At 42.6% G+C, this 19025-nt stretch overlaps 2 protein-coding genes across 4 annotated transcripts; one reads left to right on the forward strand and one right to left on the reverse strand.

Moving 5' to 3' along the window:
- Positions 1-1373: 1373 nt before the first annotated feature.
- Positions 1374-11355, reverse strand: SPATA2 (spermatogenesis associated 2). Of its 3 annotated transcripts, XM_075019093.1 has the most exons (4): positions 10433-10918; positions 7266-7408; positions 6983-7139; positions 1374-5195 (listed from the first exon to the last, which is right to left on the reverse strand). In XM_075019093.1, the coding sequence occupies exons 2-4, from the start codon at positions 7298-7300 to the stop codon at positions 3942-3944; spliced, it is 1446 nt and encodes a 481-aa protein (XP_074875194.1). In that variant the 5' UTR covers positions 7301-7408; positions 10433-10918; the 3' UTR covers positions 1374-3941. The 3 variants fall into 3 exon arrangements, with proteins under 3 accessions (XP_074875194.1, XP_074875185.1, XP_074875175.1); XM_075019084.1 differs by lacking the exon at positions 10433-10918 and adding an exon at positions 10993-11355 and having other exon boundaries at positions 6983-7408; XM_075019074.1 differs by having other exon boundaries at positions 6983-7408; positions 10433-10919.
- A 229-nt stretch (positions 11356-11584) lies between these two features.
- Positions 11585-18274, forward strand: RNF114 (ring finger protein 114). The gene is made up of 6 exons (XM_075019108.1): positions 11585-11746; positions 12409-12559; positions 14211-14317; positions 14955-15069; positions 15940-16047; positions 16272-18274. Exons 1-6 carry the CDS (start codon positions 11613-11615, stop codon positions 16335-16337), a joined length of 681 nt encoding a protein of 226 aa, XP_074875209.1. The 5' UTR covers positions 11585-11612; the 3' UTR covers positions 16338-18274.
- Positions 18275-19025: the final 751 nt, after the last annotated feature.

Genomic DNA, 19025 nt, shown 5'->3' on the forward strand with positions numbered 1-19025 from the left:
AATATTTTCTAGGGGAATATGATCAACTGAAGAAAAAAAGTAATTAAAAGTAACTGCAATGTCCAATTTTACTTCATTTTATACAAGAGCTCCAAGACATTTACATACTTACAATCTTTAGACAAACAGGACCACATCCCATGATTTTCAGAAGAAAGCATGGAACACCCTTCACAAATAACAGGAACATTTGTAGCCCAACTCAGTTGCTGCTTAAATACCACAGTAATGGCCATGCTAAAAGGCCTAATTAACTCCCACTGATTTCGGAGAAGTAAGTAAGTTAGAGCCAAAACAGGTACATCAACATGTTACCTTAACTTGTAGTCACCCCCTGCTTTTCTCTCAGTCACTCTGGCAACATATCAATTATCACCATGCTCAGATTAGCTCCTATTTCTAAACGAATATTGGAAAGGCGTATCTTTCCCCCTAAAAAGATGCTACAGCATAATTAGCAACATGTACTAAACACTTGTAATCCACAGTCATCTTCCAGAAAAAAAAATAAAAAATTAAGGAGCTGTCGGTTCAAACCATCAAATCTAAACTACTTGACAGCTTATTGAACGTTTAAACTTCTGTTGAGAGCAAAAGACACAGCAGACACACATATAGGTCTGTAATCAGAAATGTCAGACAGTAAAAAACAGGATAAAGTCTTGTTTTATATGCATCAGAAACACATCAGCACAAGCAGCACAGCAATATAAGGTAACATTTCCTGCAAGAATATTTGTTACCTTGAGCCCAATTTTTATAATCATCCCTGACACTCCCAGTAACCTCAACAGATCGTAAGACTAGAGGACTCGTCGAAATGGCACTTCAGGCATTTAAGCATTCACCTGACATGCTTTAACACAAAGAACAAACGAAAAAAATAATCTAGTTTGGAACTTGAGAAATTATCCTGCTCCAGAGCTAGCAGGATGAAAAAGGAGCCAGAAGGCCTAACTCAAGTGCCAAAAAGTATATCAATAGTATCACACATCTTCTGTGAGATGCAGCTTACATCAGGAAGCTAGTTAGAAAAAGTACATATGACATCGAGAGTCAAGGCTAGAAATCAATGTAGGTTAGCTTCACATCACACATGAAACCTGCTCTCTACCCCACATTAGTCTGTCTGCTGCAGACTGCTGACATATTGGCTTACATGCTCTTATGGAACAAACTGAGTCATGCTGCTAAGACTTGAAAATAAACGTTTTTAAAAAAGCTCTGCATTCTGCAGGCAGTACATCCAATTTCATAAAGCTGAGGCTCATGATACATACACTCTTGCCCATTTTGCCCCCAAGATTACCCTTGTGCACCAACTCTTTTCTGCATGCAAAACACAGTTGTGAAACAGACAGCTACATGCACTCGACTTTAAGAAAAGAGTTAAGCCTTTTCTTAAAGGCCTCTTTATTTTTAAATTCCTTCAAAACATAAATTAATATAAACAAATCAGATGCAAAACACCTGCATTTTAAATTAGCATATATTTTACTGTATCAATCACAGCAACCTCATACAGTAAGATACACAAAAATAGAGCATGGTATCACTTCAATTCAACACAGTTTTGTACTACAGTATTCCATGACATATATACACAGGACTTTTCTTTTTCAAAGCAAGTATAGTCCCTGCTATGTTCACCGTAAAAATTACGTGGCATCACAGTTTTAGTTATTCACTGTAGTGTGAGTAGCCATATGGAAATTGAACTAGTGAACTAGAAGATACACTGTATAGCAGCCAAACAGGCATGACACTTCAGAAGATGAACAAAAACAACATAACCACTGAAATGAAAACCACCCTTAGACTGTACTTTAATAGTAAAATTGTTTTTAAATTCTTCACTATATACATAATGTATCTACATTTGTGTCATATTTATATATATATATATTTATAAAAAACCATACAAGATTTTGAAAACCTTAAAATCATTCACCTAAACAATATTCACCCCAACCTTCAGGGTCAGCAAGGCAACACTTGCCTATAACATTATGTTCAGTTGCAGTCACTTAATTCAGAAATTTCCCTGATTGCTAAACACAGGCCATTCACTTTGTTTCTTAGTGCAAACTGTACAGTAACTTATTGTTCTCAGCCCTCTGTAAGACTCAGGTTTCATCTTATTTCCATAATACTTCTGACACCCATTTATGGCTAAAATTATTTTAGCTATTTTACAACATTAGCCTATATAGTTTCCCCCTCTACCTACCTCAAGCCCTCCCCCCACCCAAAAAATGTAAGACAAACAATCATTCATGCATGTTTCTGTCACACAGGGATCAATGGACATTTAAGTTTAGAAGCCTAGACTCTTAACAGTGTTTTAAAAAACCTTAAGTGAATAATTTTAGTGCAAAGTGGACTACATAGTTTACATCTCAGCTAGAGTTCTTTACAGATATTTTAAACACATTTAATTCTGCACATCAGGTTAGGTTGCCTGATACTTTGTTCTAACTAGCTAGTTGGAATAAGGAAGTTAGAAGGATTCTTGTGGGTTTCCTTTTAACAAAAAAACTAAAGCCTATTCATAATCAGGTGTTGTTTGGGGGTCAAACTGTACAGAGCCTAGCACAACAGAGTCCTGGTTCTCGGCTAGGGTTCCTATGTGCTACAGTAATACAGATAAATATTATTATCTGATTCACGTCCATAACTGATGGGTTTACTTTAACAGGAGTCACAAATGAGCTCTGATTTTTAACCAGGCCAGTGCTTTACTTGCTGGACTACACTACAGACTTTGCAGTGAATTTGGAAGCAACATAACACTTATACTTACAATTTCCATAACCACAAAGGAAAAGCGTGCACCGAGAACCAAAATCCTGCAATTCTTAAACAAGACTCCACTTAGACTAGTGATAGCCTTATCGGGGGGAAAAAAAAGTCAGATTAAAAAGCAAAAACTGATCAGAGCCAAGAACATCAGTCTGCCACAGTGACTATAATAAGCTATGAAATACAGTACAAGGAAAAACAAAAAGTCACCTGAAAAGTAACCCAGAGAGACTTCATAGTTATAATGATTCTACCACTTTTAAGAACTCAACATATTAAATATTTATTAAAAATAAACTGTTTCCAAATTACCTATTTACAGTACAAAGAACAGTACTTAATACATGTGCAACAGAAAGTAAAGAAAATCAGTACTCAGCCAGAAGGACAACACTCTAGGCATAATTTAAGTGACATGAATACAGGTTCACCTTTTTAAAATACCATACAGTAAAAACCATTAGGATGATATTGGCAACACCAGAAAATAAAGCACGTATTGTCCAGATTCAGATTACATAAGCTTGAGATAAACAACCGGGAGATAAGGGGAGAAGGAAGAAACATAAAGACGAAAGGAAGAGATGCTGTGGTGTTTGCATTTTGGAGATCAAGAAATGCAGACACGCGTCAAAAAATAGTCCTTGTTGGCAAAACAAGCCATTCACATACTTCCTGCACATTTTGAAGTCATACTTTATCAAAAACTGGCAGTAGTTTCATCACTCATAGAAAATGAGAATCTTAATTTTTAGACTTCATTTTCAAGCCTTGCATGGTTTTATTTGGGCAAGGAGATGACTGCAATGTAATAGAAAGGTGTGACGCCACTTTTCTAAAATACAACAGCTGCCAAGTTTTAAAGGAAAATGTGCTCTTCTCCCCCATTTAAATTGAAAAGTAATGATCATTTAGGAGTTACCTAAATTATAGCAGCATGAAATCTAATGTATCTGCAGCATCTGTGAAGCCACAAAAATCAAGAACTGGCACCTGATCACTGAACCATGGTTCCAAATATTTGGACATGTCATTTTGGTAAGAGGTCAGTGTATTTTCTTATCAATGGAGTCAGAACATTAGTTAGGATAGCCCTTTCCCCTCCCCCTTTCCTTCCCCTCCCAAACAGACTAATAAGTCTATCTGTAAACTACATGGGACAGCTGGGATGATTTATAGTTTAACTGATTGTTAGGCATGAATCTGTGAAGCTCGCTTTTTCTACAGCAGGGATCATAATAGTAAGCATTGAGGCAAGTGTCACATGAGACTTTTGAGCAAAACGTGCAAGTGTTTGCAGCTCCAGATCGGTTACAAAAGCCGCAGCGCGAGGTGCCTGAAGGTTTGGATTTTGAACTGAATTGAGCAGCTCTCTCTTGACTCTGAGTCTGTGATGTGTACTGAGATTTCTCCCTTAAAGCAGACGCAGGAGACAAGCCATCATTTGGAAGTGGTTTGATTGAATAGGTGCTCTGTTTCACTGCTGGGTATTCCTGCCTAGAGTTGAACAGATTGTCACACTTTTGGCAAACAGAAGTGCCACAAGGTACGCCACAGTTTTGGCACTTGAGGGAAGCTGTCTCTTTGGCTAGGTGGGTGCGTTTGTGGTAAACGGGGTTGGCATCATTTCTTAACAGCCATACATCAGGCTTAATAGCTTCTTGTCTTTTAAAATTTAACATACTTCTAGAATCAGGATCAGTATATAAATCTAAGTCCTCTTGAGCAGAAAAATAGGAGCTGTAAGGGACATTTGTTCTTAGCATGCCATTGTGATGAGATGAAGTTGGCAAGAATTCATCTGAACACCCGTGTGGGGAGCTTGACATTGTCAGAAGAGAGGGTGATGGACGGATAATTTCATCTTTGATGTCATCTTCTGCATCAACTAAAATTGGTTCTTTCCTGAGACTCAGTGAGCTCATCAAAGGTGGTTTCTTACTTTCCCAATAATTATCATATGTGTCCACTGATTTAGAAGGCTTGCTCACCTTTGGCTTGAAATAATCTTTAGAGGCCCGTTCACTTGCTGATTTCTGGAGTACCATTCGTGCCATGGAAGTGTTTAAGTTTTCTTTGCACTCTACACGCCGTTTCATGGCTTCTGAGCAGCCTCTAACATCTTCATTGCTATTTTTTCGTTCATTTATGACATCAATCTCTGAATAACCTTTATCCTTCACTTGCAAGTGAATTTCAAGAAGCTGCTCACATTCCACTTTGGCCAAAAAGAGTTCAAATGAAACCATTTTCACTTGAATGGCATCAACCTGCTCTTTGAGCTTATACATTGTTCCCAGTTCTTGGACATAGCCCATGTAGTTCAAAATCTGCCTTACATCATCTTCAGTTAGAGCAGACTTTACATAATAAACAAAGGGTCCAGTGTAGGTCTAAGGGGGGTAGGGGGGAAATAAAAGGAAAACTAGGTTACAAATTCAGTGGTGGACTAAATGTTCAGATAATTCAGTGACAGATACTATATAATTAAACAGAATAATAATGACAATGAACACATGCAACTCCCATGGCAAGATGAACTCCATCTCTGCATTCCTCCTGTTCAGCAGATGGAAATTCCACATGAAGCAAATTCAAAGTACAAGAGTTTTCATTCAAATTGAAATCCTGATTAGCATAGTGTCCTCCCTGTTGATTTAAATCACCATGCTTTACACTGACATTAACTTTTATGCATACCAGACACATTTGCATTTACAAGCAAGTCTACCACAAAAGGTAAAAAGGCAGAGACTTCATGTATTGCCCCTGGACAGAGGCTAGGTAGAGACAACAGGAACTTGGAATTACTGAGGGAGTACCCAAGTCCTCTTCAATTCAGCTTTAAATATACTTCAGGTGCGCTCTTTTTTGTGTACTATTACTATGCAGTTTCAAATGCCTGTTTTATTTAATTTTATATTAGGTCCAGAACTACCACTAAAAAAGCCCCAAAACCAAAGATTTGTGCAAGTTTGTGCAAGTTGAGGTATCCTTAGTATCTGGCATGCCTGAGGTATGTTCTTAACCCAGTTCAAACTGTTTTGGATTGCAGGCAAGAGTAGCCTGCCCATCACATCTTTGTATAGAACAGGTACTGGATCCACAGCGCACAACCAAAGTCAATATTGGCAGTGCATCAAGAGATATCCTCAATGGATCAGCCAACATTTCAAAGGCCAGAACTTAAGCATAATGTTGAAGATATATGGAGAGATCTTGGAGGAAGGTAGTTTCCCCTTGGGGAAAGAGGACTCTCAAATGCTCTAATAACATTCAAATTCTCTGCTAAATAGTGAAACAGAGTCTTTTTAAGGAAAACAAACAAAAATACCCACCACTAGTGCACACAACCTGCAAATGACTTTAAACACCTATACTGGTAGTGCTTTTATCCAGCTTCCAAGTCTCAAAACCGTTCTTGTAAGTCACCTGCAGCATTCATTACTGAAATGCTGCAGCAGTTTTGAATAAGCACATAAGAACACGTAAAAGATAAAATAGAAAAATCAACAGCAGAGAACTCACTATCTGACTTCCAGCACCCAAGCCGAGCAATATACAAGTTCCTACTTTTCCCTCTGAGACCCTGGCATAGGCAAATAATTTGAAAGTACATTAAAATCAGAACTTCATGAATTGAGAACTGACAAGCAGATAAAAGATATTGTGGAAACAATTCTTTCAGAGAAGTTCCTTTACCATTACCACATAACTTGTGGGAGCCTCAGCAAAGTATCCATTTGAATGCATGCATTGGTTGTTAGTACATGTGCTCTATTAATAGCTGTTGCAAGACAAAAATCAAACTTTGAGTGAGCTTCAACACAACTTGACCACTCACCCTATTGAAAGCATCTTCAAGTAGAAATTAAGGCACTGTAGCAGGGTAGGCTGAACAAAAACCTTAAATAAGCTCTTCCTCTATTTTATGGTTACAGTATAAATGCAGATAGTACTTGTACTTCTGCTCTCAGGATACTCTCACCAGCACAAACTTCACTTATTTTACATAGAAATTTTCCTATGGCTTCTGTTTACCAACTGTATACAGACGAATATATATATATCATGCTAACAGGTGGGAAAAAAGGAAGTCTTTAAAGGAAATGTATGAAATGTGTTAGAAGAAAGAAAAACAAATCATGTTCTCACTGTGGCCACACATAAAACACCTTACCTTAATATTTTTGAACTCCTTTTTCCAGGGGTAAAGAAAGAGATTAATTCCAACTGTTTCGAGCATGCTGAATGCATTATGGAGAGAATGTAAACTTGAAGATTTCACAGATCTCAGTGAGTTTTCAGCCATCTCATAAAATTTTATCAGCCGGAATCTATAAAAGGGATCAATTTTGGGAAGGCAAAGTAAGGCTGCCGCTGCCACTCGCAAATACTCATCATTAATAGGACGCTGCTTGTTGTCAGAGGCATTCAGTTTGCATTCATGGAACTGCACATACTTCCTAAATAAATCGTCTTTATATTTTGTATCCATTGAAATCAGTTTTTATCTCACACTTGGCCAGCTACCTCGTCTCTTTCATGGTTATTCGGCAGTAGGTTGATTATCTGGCATTAAGAATCTTCAGTAATGGCAACTCTTCTGGAATAAAAATTGAAAACAAAGACAAGTCATCACAGTTGCATAAATCCCAGATGTCCACAGCATCTATCTGCTTCATGGGATTCTATAAAATGGTTCACAGAGCAGCAGCTCCCAGAACAGCCTCTAAGTTTCTGAAAAACCGCAAGTCTACAGAAATGCTGTTGTCCTGCCTTTCACTGCCATTGTCTACTCCTCTTCCAGTTATCTGCCTAAAACAGCACAACAAACCTACATCAAGCAAGGCACTGAGAGTTCGATACAATACTGCTGGTGTGTAGGCTCAAGCCCAGACTGAGGGCTCCTTGGCTTAGGGAACCAAGGCAAAAGTTATGCACAGCAAAAAACTTAAAGGAGAAGCATGAGTTTTTATGGTCTCTTCTCTGTGTTTTATTTTGCCCTTTCAGTGCAAACAACTTACACAAACATTATTTTAATCAGTCGCTGTTTCGGTGGGGTTTTTTTTTTGCCCTGCACAGTGATATAATCATTAAAAAATCCCACAAAGAAGTTTCATTTTGCTCAACTTGGGAAAGCATCTACTTTTCTTTTCCCCTAGTGGCACAGAACTGCCCCTAGAGTAAGCATATTAATTAACTTTGCCTTTTTATTTTTAACATATTCTAGGCTTTTGACTGCCACTCACATTCCACCTGACAGCACCCCCAGGCCACCACTCTGCTGGGAGAGCTCTGTAGCCATCCTACAGAGAACACACTCCCCTGATTGCTGCAAACTACAGCCAAAGTTTCAGCTGAACGCTGGCAGCTGCAAAGATGATTGTAATCTTTTCAGAAAAAAAAGCTATACCTGCCATTTTTAGCAGCTTTATTAGAACAAAGCAGAATCATTTCTGGTTTTACAACATGTATGCTTTTGTTTGCTGGGACAGTTCCTTTTATATATATACCGATCTACATTTTCATCTCACTGAGCTCACATACTCCACAGAAAAAGCTGGTGACAAAAGAAGCTTCCTAATGCTACTTTACCAAAACCAAGGTAATTAACAGGCCAATGCACTCCATCTCAACTGCCTGAGGAACATCAGATCAAAAAGCAGACCACAGGCTTTGCTTTTTAAATAAAAACACGATACAGCCCTTACAGACTTCCCAACTGTGAACAAAGGGGAGGGGAGGCAGGAGAAATCAATGGACTGTTTCGGTTGTAGTCAGTCTGAAACAGCACTTCAGAAAATACTTTCCACCCAATATTAATTGCAGCTGCTAGAATACTGATCAATGCCCCCACACACTCCTGTTAAAATGAAAATCACTGTTAAGATCAAAATTAACTGAACGAAAGGAGCCATAACACAAAATACATGGGGGGACACGAAGGGGACCACAAACCAACAACCAAGAGGCCAGGAAAACAAACAAACAAACAAATCAACAGCCTAGCAGTTAATATTACTTCATGAAAGGCTGCACTTAATGACAATACCATGTGGGATAGTTAACTAGCAGTTCAATTTCTGCTCAAAGGCACACTGCTCTTCGTTTTTCCACAATCAGAAATTGCACCAATGTCAAGAGACAAGCTGTGAATCACAGGAAATGTGGAGTTCTAAATTAACATCTGAGCATAAGGGACAGGAGTAAACCCTTCTCCCTTCCCGAGATCTTTCCTCCTTAAGTCGTGCAAGATGAAGTCTGGAGACAAAGACAACAGAATGTCTGTTCCTTAGCAAGAAGAGCTCCGCAAGAGAATTTCAGAGAAATCTCTTTGTCTGGCACATCAGTAATACACGCCCAGGACAAGGAACAATCCTGTGCTGACAAGGAGCTGGATTAACTATTTACAGTTCTTCCACCTCCACTGTTAATAACTACCAAACAAAAGTGCTTGGTTACACGTACGAGATGTCAGGATTAGGAAAGTCCCCAAATGAAAGCAAAGTCCTGCATCAAGGCCCTATCGACCGTGACACTCAAAGCCACTGCCAGCTCTGATTTCGACTTGTGGTTTGTATACAAGTCAGAGTTCACACAACTGAAAAGCAAAACATGACAAACCAAGCACCCCAGCAAGCCTTTGCAGAGCTGCTCCTCTGCATGCAGAGCTTCCAGAAGCAAAACATCCCCATCCCAGGCAGCCCACCCAGCACCAGGAAGGCTCCGAACAGCTAACAACCATGGTTACAAGGCTCGATAAAAACCTCAATATGGGAGCAGGCACAGATAAATATAGTTTTAAGAAGCACACTGGCTGATGGAACAGATAAGGTAACAAGGCTGTTTTGCTGCAAATTATTGACTGAAAACCTCAAGATTTCACGGAGATGCATAAATAATAAGTTCTGGTCAGAATCTAGTTTCTGCTGGTGAGACAAGGAAACGCTTCTGTCCATCTCCTGGGTCAAAACCTCAGCTGAGGGAACCAACACTCTGCTACCCTGGACTGCCTGGCAGGGCACAGTCACGCAAAAACCTTCACGGCAGTAGGGGAGGGACACAGGACAGGTACAACCTTCTCCTGACACACACTAAGGAGGCCAGAAACGCCAGGCTTCCACCAAACACTTGAAAAGAAAACGATCCCCGATACAAAGGCTATTTAATGGCACCAGCGGACACCGCATTGCTGAGGAATTTCAGACCATAAAACAAGGAAGAGGGAAGGAACAACACACAAATCAACACCCGGCTGAAGCCATTTCGCTCCTCGATTCTCACGCAGACACTTGTTGCAGAGACGCCCAGCCCGGCCGAGAAAACGGGACGGGGCCGGCCGCTACCCAGAGCCGCGGGGCACGGCCCCGGGACACCGCCTTCGCCTCCCCGGCGTGAGCGGCACTCGCTGACCACCGAGCCTCGGGGGCCGGCCCCACGGGGGCTTCCCTCCAGCCTCTCGCCGGTGAAGGGGCGCAGCGCCCTCCGCAGCCCACGCCCCCAGCAAACCCGCCGCCCCCTCCCCTCAGCAGCCGGCGCGGCGCCGAGGGCCCGCAGTCCGGGCGGGCAGAGCCGGCCCACCCCCGCCCCCGCCGCCTCCCCCCCGCGGGCCGGGCCCGTCCCTCACCGCTCCGCGCCGCGTCGGGCCGCGCCAGCCGCCCGGGACCCGCCGCCGCTCAAGCCGGAAGCGCCCAGTGACCCGGATGCGGACCGCGGACCCCCTCGGCCCCTCACGCGCTCCCGCGACGTCTCAGCAGAGGCCACCACCCCCCCCCCCGGCCCCGGAAGGGCTGCCGGCTGGCCAGCGGCGGGGGACGCCCGCCCTCACAGTTACGGCCTTCCCGGCACCGGCCCGGGGGCTGCCGCCGGCCAGCGGGAGGGGGCGGCTGACAGCGGCGCCCCGGAAGTGGATGCCGCGAGGGGCGGGGCACTGCCTCCTACCGCGGGGAGCGCTTCCGCCGCGTGACGTCAGCGGGGTGGGGAGCGAGGGGGCGGGGCGACCGCCTCACGCCCCGCCCGGCGGAGGGGCAGCGGGGGGGGGGGGGGGGGGGGGGGGCTGGGGGGACCGGGGCCGGTCTCGGTCTCGGCCCCAGAGGCGGGCGGGAGCCGCCGTCCGTGGGAGCAAAACGCCCAAGCAGCCCCCGCGGCGGGTCCCGGGACTGCCCGCAGGCCGAGAAGGAACGTTACCGGGAAACGAAGCGGCTGTTTCATGGACGTGGGATGCCTTTGCGCGCTCCCCGTAAGGAAGGATGGCCCGTTAAAGCGCTGTGCTGCTACCGACAGCTTTTGTATCGCCTTGCAGCCCTAGAGGAGGGCCGCGTCGCCCCTCCCTTGTCTTTCCCCAACCAGACCGGCCTCAGCGGTCAGCGAGGGAGAGGGAGCAGCGCCGCGTCCCGCTGCTCGGCCGCGCACCGGCCCCTCCACCGCTCAGCAACGGGACGGATCCAGCACGCAGCGGGCCGAGCCGTGAGCCCGCGGTGAGGCGCCCGGCCTCCTGCTGTCCGCGGCTCCTCGGCCGTGGCGCTGGGCTGCCGTAGAAATCGCCCGTTCCCCAGGCACGGTGCGGAAGCGCAGCCCCCTCCCTCCCGTCCCCCCCCCCGCCGGCCTTGAGCGCGTCCCCGCCGGGGCGGGACCGGCGCTTCGGGGGCGGGACGAGCTCCTGGCCACGCCCCCTCCCGTGTGGTGACACGCCCACTCAGCCTGACCACGCCTCTGAGGGGGCGGTGCCTCGGCGGCAGGGGCGGTGCTGCGCCTGCGCACCGCCCGCTCCTCGGTTGGCTGGCGGGGCGGGGCGCGGCGGCGGGAAGATGGCGGTGGCCGGTGGAGGCGGCGGCGGCTCTTCTCGCTCCCCGGAGCGGCGGCACGACCCGCTGTCGCGCTTCACCTGCCCCGTGTGCCTGGAGGTGTACGAGAGCCCGGTGCGCGTGCCCTGCGGACACGTGTGAGCGGCTGCCGGCGGCGCGGAGCGGGGGCCTGAGGCGGTGGCGGTTTGGGGCCCTCTCAGCCCTCGGCGGGAGGGGACTGGAGCTGGGGCTGGGCCCGCCAGGCGCCTTCCCGGGCCGCAGGCTGTGAGGCCTTGGGAGGGAGCCGTGGCTCGGCTGGCCTTGGCCCTCCCCTTTCGCTCCCTCGGGAGCGGGGCGGGCCGGGATGGGCAAGGCCGCCGCCTGCGCGGCGGGGGCAGGATCCCGCTGGGGGTGGGGGGGGTCAGGCAGCGCTGCCAGAGGACCGGGGAGCTCCGCAGGCAGCTCCGCTTTTCGACAGCGTCTTAGGGTGGCCTGAGGCTTCCGTGAAAGAAGAGGGGGTGGAAAAAAACCAGCAGGGAAGAAAAGCTAATATTCTTTTACTTTTGATTCCTTTCTCTCCTGAAAGATGTAGACACTGAGGGAGCAGAGCACTGTCCAAAAGCTAATAACGCTGAGCATGACAAACTAGAATGCTACTCATCCCTTCATGCACAAATGTCAACAGGTTGCTGTTTTATTAGATAATATGTCTTGAGACTCCGTTATCGCTTAGAGCAGAAGACACGTAAGGGCTCTGGATATTTATGTTGCGTGTTCAGGAGGGCTGTTCTCACCACCCACTGTTTTTCTCCCACCCTAGCTTTTGCACTCCGTGCCTGCAGGAATGTCTTAAGCCGAAAAAGCCAGTTTGTGGCGTCTGCCGCAGCACCCTGTCACCTGGTAGCAGAGCTCTGGACCTGGAAAAGCAAATTGAAACAACAGAAACCACTTGCAATGGCTGCAATAAAAAAGTATGAAAGTATTTGGAAATTAAGTGCATGAGGTGTGCCTGCTCAGCTATACTGCTTAGAAGGAAATAAAGTGCTTGCTCTTCAGCTTTCTGCAGAATCAGGTCAAAATGTTTGTTCTGATAAGTGCTAAAGATATTTTATATAGGCAGCACCCAAATGTTGACGTTCTTTCCACAGTTTTTTATTGTTACCTCTTCAGGAAGTGAATTTCAAATGAAAGATACCGATTTTAAAATTATAGAAAAATATTGCTTCTGAAGTTGCTTCTGTGAACATGTCTCTGTGGGAGGAACATTGTCATGTGGACGTGGGTTTTGGATAGTGGTCTCTTTGGCTCTTAAACAGAAATTTTGTTGTTGTTTGAAATACTTACGTCAAAGTTGTCTTGTATGGGTGGTACTGTTTGTTAGTGTGCTGCATGTTGTATACCTGTATGGCATCTTTCCTGTTATTTCCTTTCTCTTTGTAAAGTTGGGCTGCTTAGTGTTAATTGAACATATAAGAAAATACCTTAGCAGGTGGCAAAACAACAAAAAAAGGATAATTAGACACAGTAAGGTGAGGGTAACAATTCAGTTACTTTCACTTTTTATTCCTGGGTAGTGTCTTCATTCTGTCTTCATTCCAGCTGATAGAAAACTGTAGTGCCTTGAATTACAGATTTTCTTACTGTAAATTTGAATTTTCATTAATGGGATTGAAAATTAGCAATCAATCTACACCAAGATCTGTGCTAAAAAACAAATTTTTTATACACTGTCTCTTCTTCTCAGTGACCAGGTAAACTGGCTTTATATAAAGCTTTTTTTATATATATTATAGTATAGGTTAAGAAAAGTGAGCTGTCCTGAACAGTGTTGTGTTTGTAAAATATTACAGGCAGCAGCGTTACGGGTTAACTAATCTATAATCTCAAAGCTTTCTGCCTCGCCATCTGAACTGTTTGGGTAATGCTGTTCTGGTTTTGGCTGGGATAATTTTCTTCCTAATAGCTGGTACAGTGTGTTTTAGATTTAGTGTGAGAATAATGTTGATAACATGCTGATGTTTTAGTTGTTGCTAAGTAGCGCTTATCCTAAGTCAAGGTTTTTTCAGTTTCCCATGCTCTGCCAGTGAGCAGGTGCACAAAAAGCTGGGAGGGAGCACGGCCAGGACAGCTGGCCCAAACTAGCCAAAGGGATATTCTATACCATAGAAGGTCATGCCCAGTATATAAATTGGGGGAGTTGGCTGGGAGGGGTGAATTGCTGCTCGGGCATTAGTCAGTGGGTGGTGAGCAATTGCATTGTGCATCACTTGTCTTTTCTTGGGTTTTATTACTCTCATTTTTGTTTTCCCTTTCATTACATTTATTATTATATTTTATTATTGTTGTTGCTATTATATTTTATTTTACTTTAGTTATTAAACCATTCTTATCTCAGCCTATGAGTTTTATTTCATTCTTTTGATTCTCCTCCCCATCCCCCTGGGAGCAGGGAGGAGTGAGCAAGTGGCTGCGTGGTACTTGGTTGTTGGCTGGGGTTAAACCATGACACACTGTCAGCAGAAAAGCTCCTTTGTTTTATGTGTTTACTACTTCTGCTTAAAAGTGTAGAAGTAACTGCAAATAGTTTAAATTAACCTTGCTATGCTATTGTTGCCTGCACAGATGTATCTCTCAAAGATGCGTAGCCATGCAGCTTCTTGTTCAAAGTACCAGAATTACATAATGGAAGGTGTCAAAGCCGTAACTAAAGAACCATTTCACAACACCAGGTAACTACCTCTTTTCTGGAAATACTTTTTTTGTCACAAAAAAAAAAATTTGAAGTATAAGCAGACTTTACCTCTTCGTTCAGTTTGCGTGTTAGTTTTTGTCATCCTTTCACATAGTTAAAAACTAAGCCTTAATCCTGCAACTAACTGTGCACAGACAAGATACTCTTTTTTCTACTTAGTCCATGCACAAGACATCTTTAAGATCAGGGTACTTGGTAAAAGTAGCTATTTTTTTAATAAGACCTTCATCTTTGTCTCTTGATTGTAGTAACTTATAATGAAGGGAAGTCAGAATTGATTGCAGTACATTCATCTGTATTGTAGCATACTGGGTGGTAGGTACCCTGTGCATTTTAAAAAAAAAAGGGGTGATAAATGACATTTATAACATTTGTAGAACAACTATTGTTCTGTGTAAATATGGGTGATATTAAAGAGTTCCTTAAGCCATTGTTAGGAATTTACAAGCTGATTGTTAAAATTAGCTTGTCTTAATTGCGTAGAATAAGATTATTGTTTTGAATAATTTGTATTCTCAATAGCTGGTAAGACAACTTTTGAGTATTGAATCCTAAAGTTTTTACTTTTAATTTTCTTACAATGGTAAATAACCTCTTTTTATCGCCCCAAACAGGAACTTCCCAAATCGCTTTACCTTTCCTTGTCCGTATTGCAGCGAGAAAAACTTTGATCAAGAAGGACTAGTTGAACACTGCAAAACATTGCACAGCATGGATGCAAAACAAGTGGTAATAAAAAGTCTTGGTGCAAGAATTGCAATGAAGTCTAGTCTTAAATCCCTTTGAAACAATGAATTAGAGACTTACTCTTGAAGTTAAGTACATATTTATAATTATTCCTGTTAAAGTAAAATGTGGGTATGCTGTTCATGCACTTAAATTTTACATAATTTTGATGTTAGTTTTTGGTACGTTCTCTGGAGATGACTAGTCTCTATTCCTATTGCAGCTATGTCACATTCTCCTTTCATATTTGAAAAATGGCAGCCATTCAAAGTTAATTTTAAAAGAAGTCAGATGTTTAATTTTCCCCTCTGCTGTTTTCAGCAAGAAGATACTATAAACCATGGGGAAAAATGCTTGCAAAAAATAGTATATCATTCTAGTAATCTTAATCTGCTGATACTCCCTCTCATATAAGAGGAATTGCAAAACATGGAACTGAATTTGAAATTTTCATTTTTCTGGAAAGTTTTTTGGAATTCCAAATTATTTAGGAAAAAAGTTCCTTTTTTCTCTTGGACAGAAGTGGTCTTTGTGAAGGAGGTCAAGGAAACTTTTCTGTTACTGAGAAATAAAGACTGAAATCTTCTAAAGCAAACAGCTGTAGTGAATTCTGATTTTCAGAATGTAGGGAGAAGAGTAAGCCATTCCATTTTGGACATCTAAGACATGAACTAAAATTATTCAGGGTTATCTGAGGCTTTTGTATTAAATGTCCCAGCAAACTATTTGGCATCACTTTGCATAAAGAATAGTGATTGTCACAAACCTCAAACTTCAGTCTTCCATGCTGTCTCTGTCCTGCCCTTCCTACGGTAAATGTTAAAGCATTTAACCATTGGGGCTTAATTGGCTTTTTTGGTTTTTTTCTTGAAGGTTTGCCCAATTTGTGCCTCAATGCCATGGGGAGACCCAAATTACAGGAGTGCTAACTTCATGGAGCACCTTCAAAGGCGACATCGCTTTTCTTATGATACTTTTGTGGTATGTGTTTCCTCACCCTTGGAATACAGCCTCATGACTCTTAAAACCCAGCTTTTTTTACGTAGCTGCTATTGTGAAATCTCATCCATGCAGATGCTATCATGAGAGAAATTGGGTTAATGGCAAGTCAAAGGAAAATACAGCTTGTTTTCTGTTTTTATTTGGTGTTGTATTAACCAGCATGGCTATTGTAGTAAAAGAATTTCTGTACCCTTTGTTTGTAGGATTATGATGCTGATGAAGATGATATGATGGCACAGGTTTTGATGCGTTCGTTGCGGGATAAATGAACCAACTAGAAGATTAACTGTAAAACCAAGCTTCCACGAGGGGGAAATGCCCAGCATCCTTGCACTTCTCCTGTACATCCCAAGATGAACTCAGGCATCCAGAAATATGGAAGACTTCAATCCCTATCTCAGTTTCAAATCCTGGTTTGATATTTCTGTACCACTCAGTCCTTTGTTAACATGGTCTATGTCATTCAACCCTGTCAGCCTAATTTTCTTACTTGCTTCATGCAAGCTTAATTGTAGATCAACATGGAGGAGACAAATCTGTTTACCTATTTCTTGGTTTCTTTTGCAGTTGTGTTCATTTGACTGTCTGAAAACAAAAACATTCCAAATGGAATGGCCTGAACTAGTTAATAAATATCTCTTCCCAATCTCATTTACATATCTTAAATGATAGTATGAGAGGTGTATTTGTAGCTCTGTTTTCCTTTAGTGAGACCTCTAGGTGCTAACTGTAATTGTCAGACCAGCTCTCATTTAAAGTGACCTACAATGCCTGTGATTTCATAATGTTTCCCAGTGTTTAAATTCTTATAGGCAGCCTCTCAACTATATGGAAAACATGTCTGCAGTATGTGTCTTCACACTACAAACTTTCTTAGCAAGTGTTTGCACCTGTGTAAGCAACTAGTTCAAAATATTTTAGTTCTGTGCATGATTATTACTTTCTTCCATACTTGGGCCATAATTTCTAGCCTGGAAAATAAACTTTAATGTTGGTCTTAGTTAAAATGCATCATTTTTTATCTGTCTTAGCAAATATTAATCATATTTGCTGGCATTATGATTAAATTGGTGGGTTTGAACTTGGTTTTCTAGTGATTTTAAGCCTTATGCTGATAGGGGAATTCAGAAGGGTTTTTTTCAATACCTCTGCTTTCTATTTAAACTAAAATTTTCTTATACATTCCTAGGTTTTCCGTCTCTCAAGGCAAGCTGGTAACAAAACTTACTAATAATTCATAGCACTTGCATAGCACTACCTTTCTGCATTACAGATTTTAACTGGTATTTTGAATTCCCGTTCTTCATCTAAATGTTGCTAAAGTAGCTGAAGCTGTACTTAGATTGTTTTCCATATATTATATGTACAGTATGCAGGTATAGCTTTCAAAGAAAAAGTAAAATATAACCGAGAAAGCAGGATGACAATTCCAGTACCTGGTAAATGGATACTCTATATTCAAGTCTACAATTTTACTATAGGGATTCCTTTTTAGTTTAACATTTTCGTTAACAGCACAGTCAAGATGCTGAGATCCAATGATCTAAGACACCCGACCAGAACTTGTAAATCACGGTAGTGTTGAGATGTGTAGTCTAATTTAAGCATGTTTAATTGGAGCAGTGGACCTGCACCACCACAGAACTGAGTACTAATTAATTTATTTGATGAGTAAACTTAATATCATTGCACTCTGCAGACTGAAGCATAGCCTTACCCTTAAAACAATGAAACGCACCCCAGCTAAAACCTCTTGATTAAACTTTGTGTCCAGCCAGACCTCTAACATATTTGAGTTGAACTTGGTTTTAGTATGTTTTCTCCAAGTTGGTACGGGCTCTTCTAGATTCATCCTTAAGTATCTGCTTGGTGACTGGAAGCTCGGTCTTGCGGGGGGGGGGCAGGGAATCTCATGGTACTGTGGAGTAAGTACTGTGTTTGGGGTTGGTTATTTCTAATGCTTGATCTGCAAAGAGATTACAATGTATTAGTGGTTGGATGGGGATTTCTGGGTTCTGGCTAGAACGCAGTTTGGTGATGCCCATTGACCAGAATCTAGATTTCTGCTACTATTCTAAGTGCACTTCCATGCAATTCTGTTAAAATGTTTAAGGAGCAGTTAGAAGCTTCCGAGCAATTACTTTGTCATGTTTTTGACTTTTGAAGACAAGTTACAAATAAAGGTCATTTAATTTATAAAATCCTATCTTCGTGTCAACTCTTGTGGTTTCTTCTTGCTTGTGGTCCATACATTTCATTTTGGCACCTTCCTAAAAACACTTCTTTCTGGCTGTGCAATGCTGCAGAGAGCACAATAGATGTTGAGAAATGCAGAGACTTCAACTTTTGGCTTCCATGAAATAGTTTGTACTGATTAGTTGCAATTTTATTTATAATCTTTCAAACTGTGGACCATGCAGGTTATGAAAAATAGTTCAGATTGAGTTCAGAGCAAGTTCTGCTAGAGCTGGCCAGAATACTGCAGGTGCAATCTTGTACGTGGATACTCCTATAAGCCATAGAAAAAAAACCCAAAGCTTCTTGTTAAATTGGGGAAGTGTGACTGTCCAGCAGGGCTTTTCTGAAATCTTTACAGCTCCCATAGCTTTAACTCCTCTGGCTGTCAAGTTTATGGTGTTTACATCCTTATGTTGTCCTCGGTTTAGGTAGCTCCAAATGAGGAGGTGAAGGCTGGCTTGCAGCAATGACTGGTCAGAAATTGCTTGCGCTGGGTGATTGTTCCCTGTCTGTGCAGACCCATTCCTTGACTATACAACTTGGGTTTGATTTGCATCAATTTATTACTTGGGAATTATTTCACAGAAGGTACAGACCAAAAATATTGACTGGAAAATGCATGCTAGTTCTACTTTTATCTTTGATTACATTAGTGTATGAGTAAGAAGCAGTGTCCTGGCACCTGCTAGCTTGGTAACAGCCAAATTCACAGCACTGCT

Source organism: Buteo buteo, chromosome 2 (genome assembly GCF_964188355.1).
Source record: "Buteo buteo chromosome 2, bButBut1.hap1.1, whole genome shotgun sequence".
NCBI lineage: Eukaryota > Metazoa > Chordata > Aves > Accipitriformes > Accipitridae > Buteo > Buteo buteo.

Bases quoted from the DNA above. Each gene is read 5' to 3' on its own strand.
- SPATA2 (XM_075019084.1), bottom strand. From the start codon at position 7,300: ATGGATACAAAATATAAAGACGATTTATTTAGGAAGTATGTGCAGTTC. The intron at 5,196-6,982 runs GTAAGGTGTTTT...TACCCCCCTTAG, and splicing joins AGGAGTTCAAAAATATTAAG to ACCTACACTGGACCCTTTGT.
- RNF114 (XM_075019108.1), top strand. From the start codon at position 11,613: ATGGCGGTGGCCGGTGGAGGCGGCGGCGGCTCTTCTCGCTCCCCGGAG. The intron at 11,747-12,408 runs GTGAGCGGCTGC...CTCCCACCCTAG, and splicing joins CGCGTGCCCTGCGGACACGT to CTTTTGCACTCCGTGCCTGC. The intron at 12,560-14,210 runs GTATGAAAGTAT...TTGCCTGCACAG, and splicing joins GCAATGGCTGCAATAAAAAA to ATGTATCTCTCAAAGATGCG.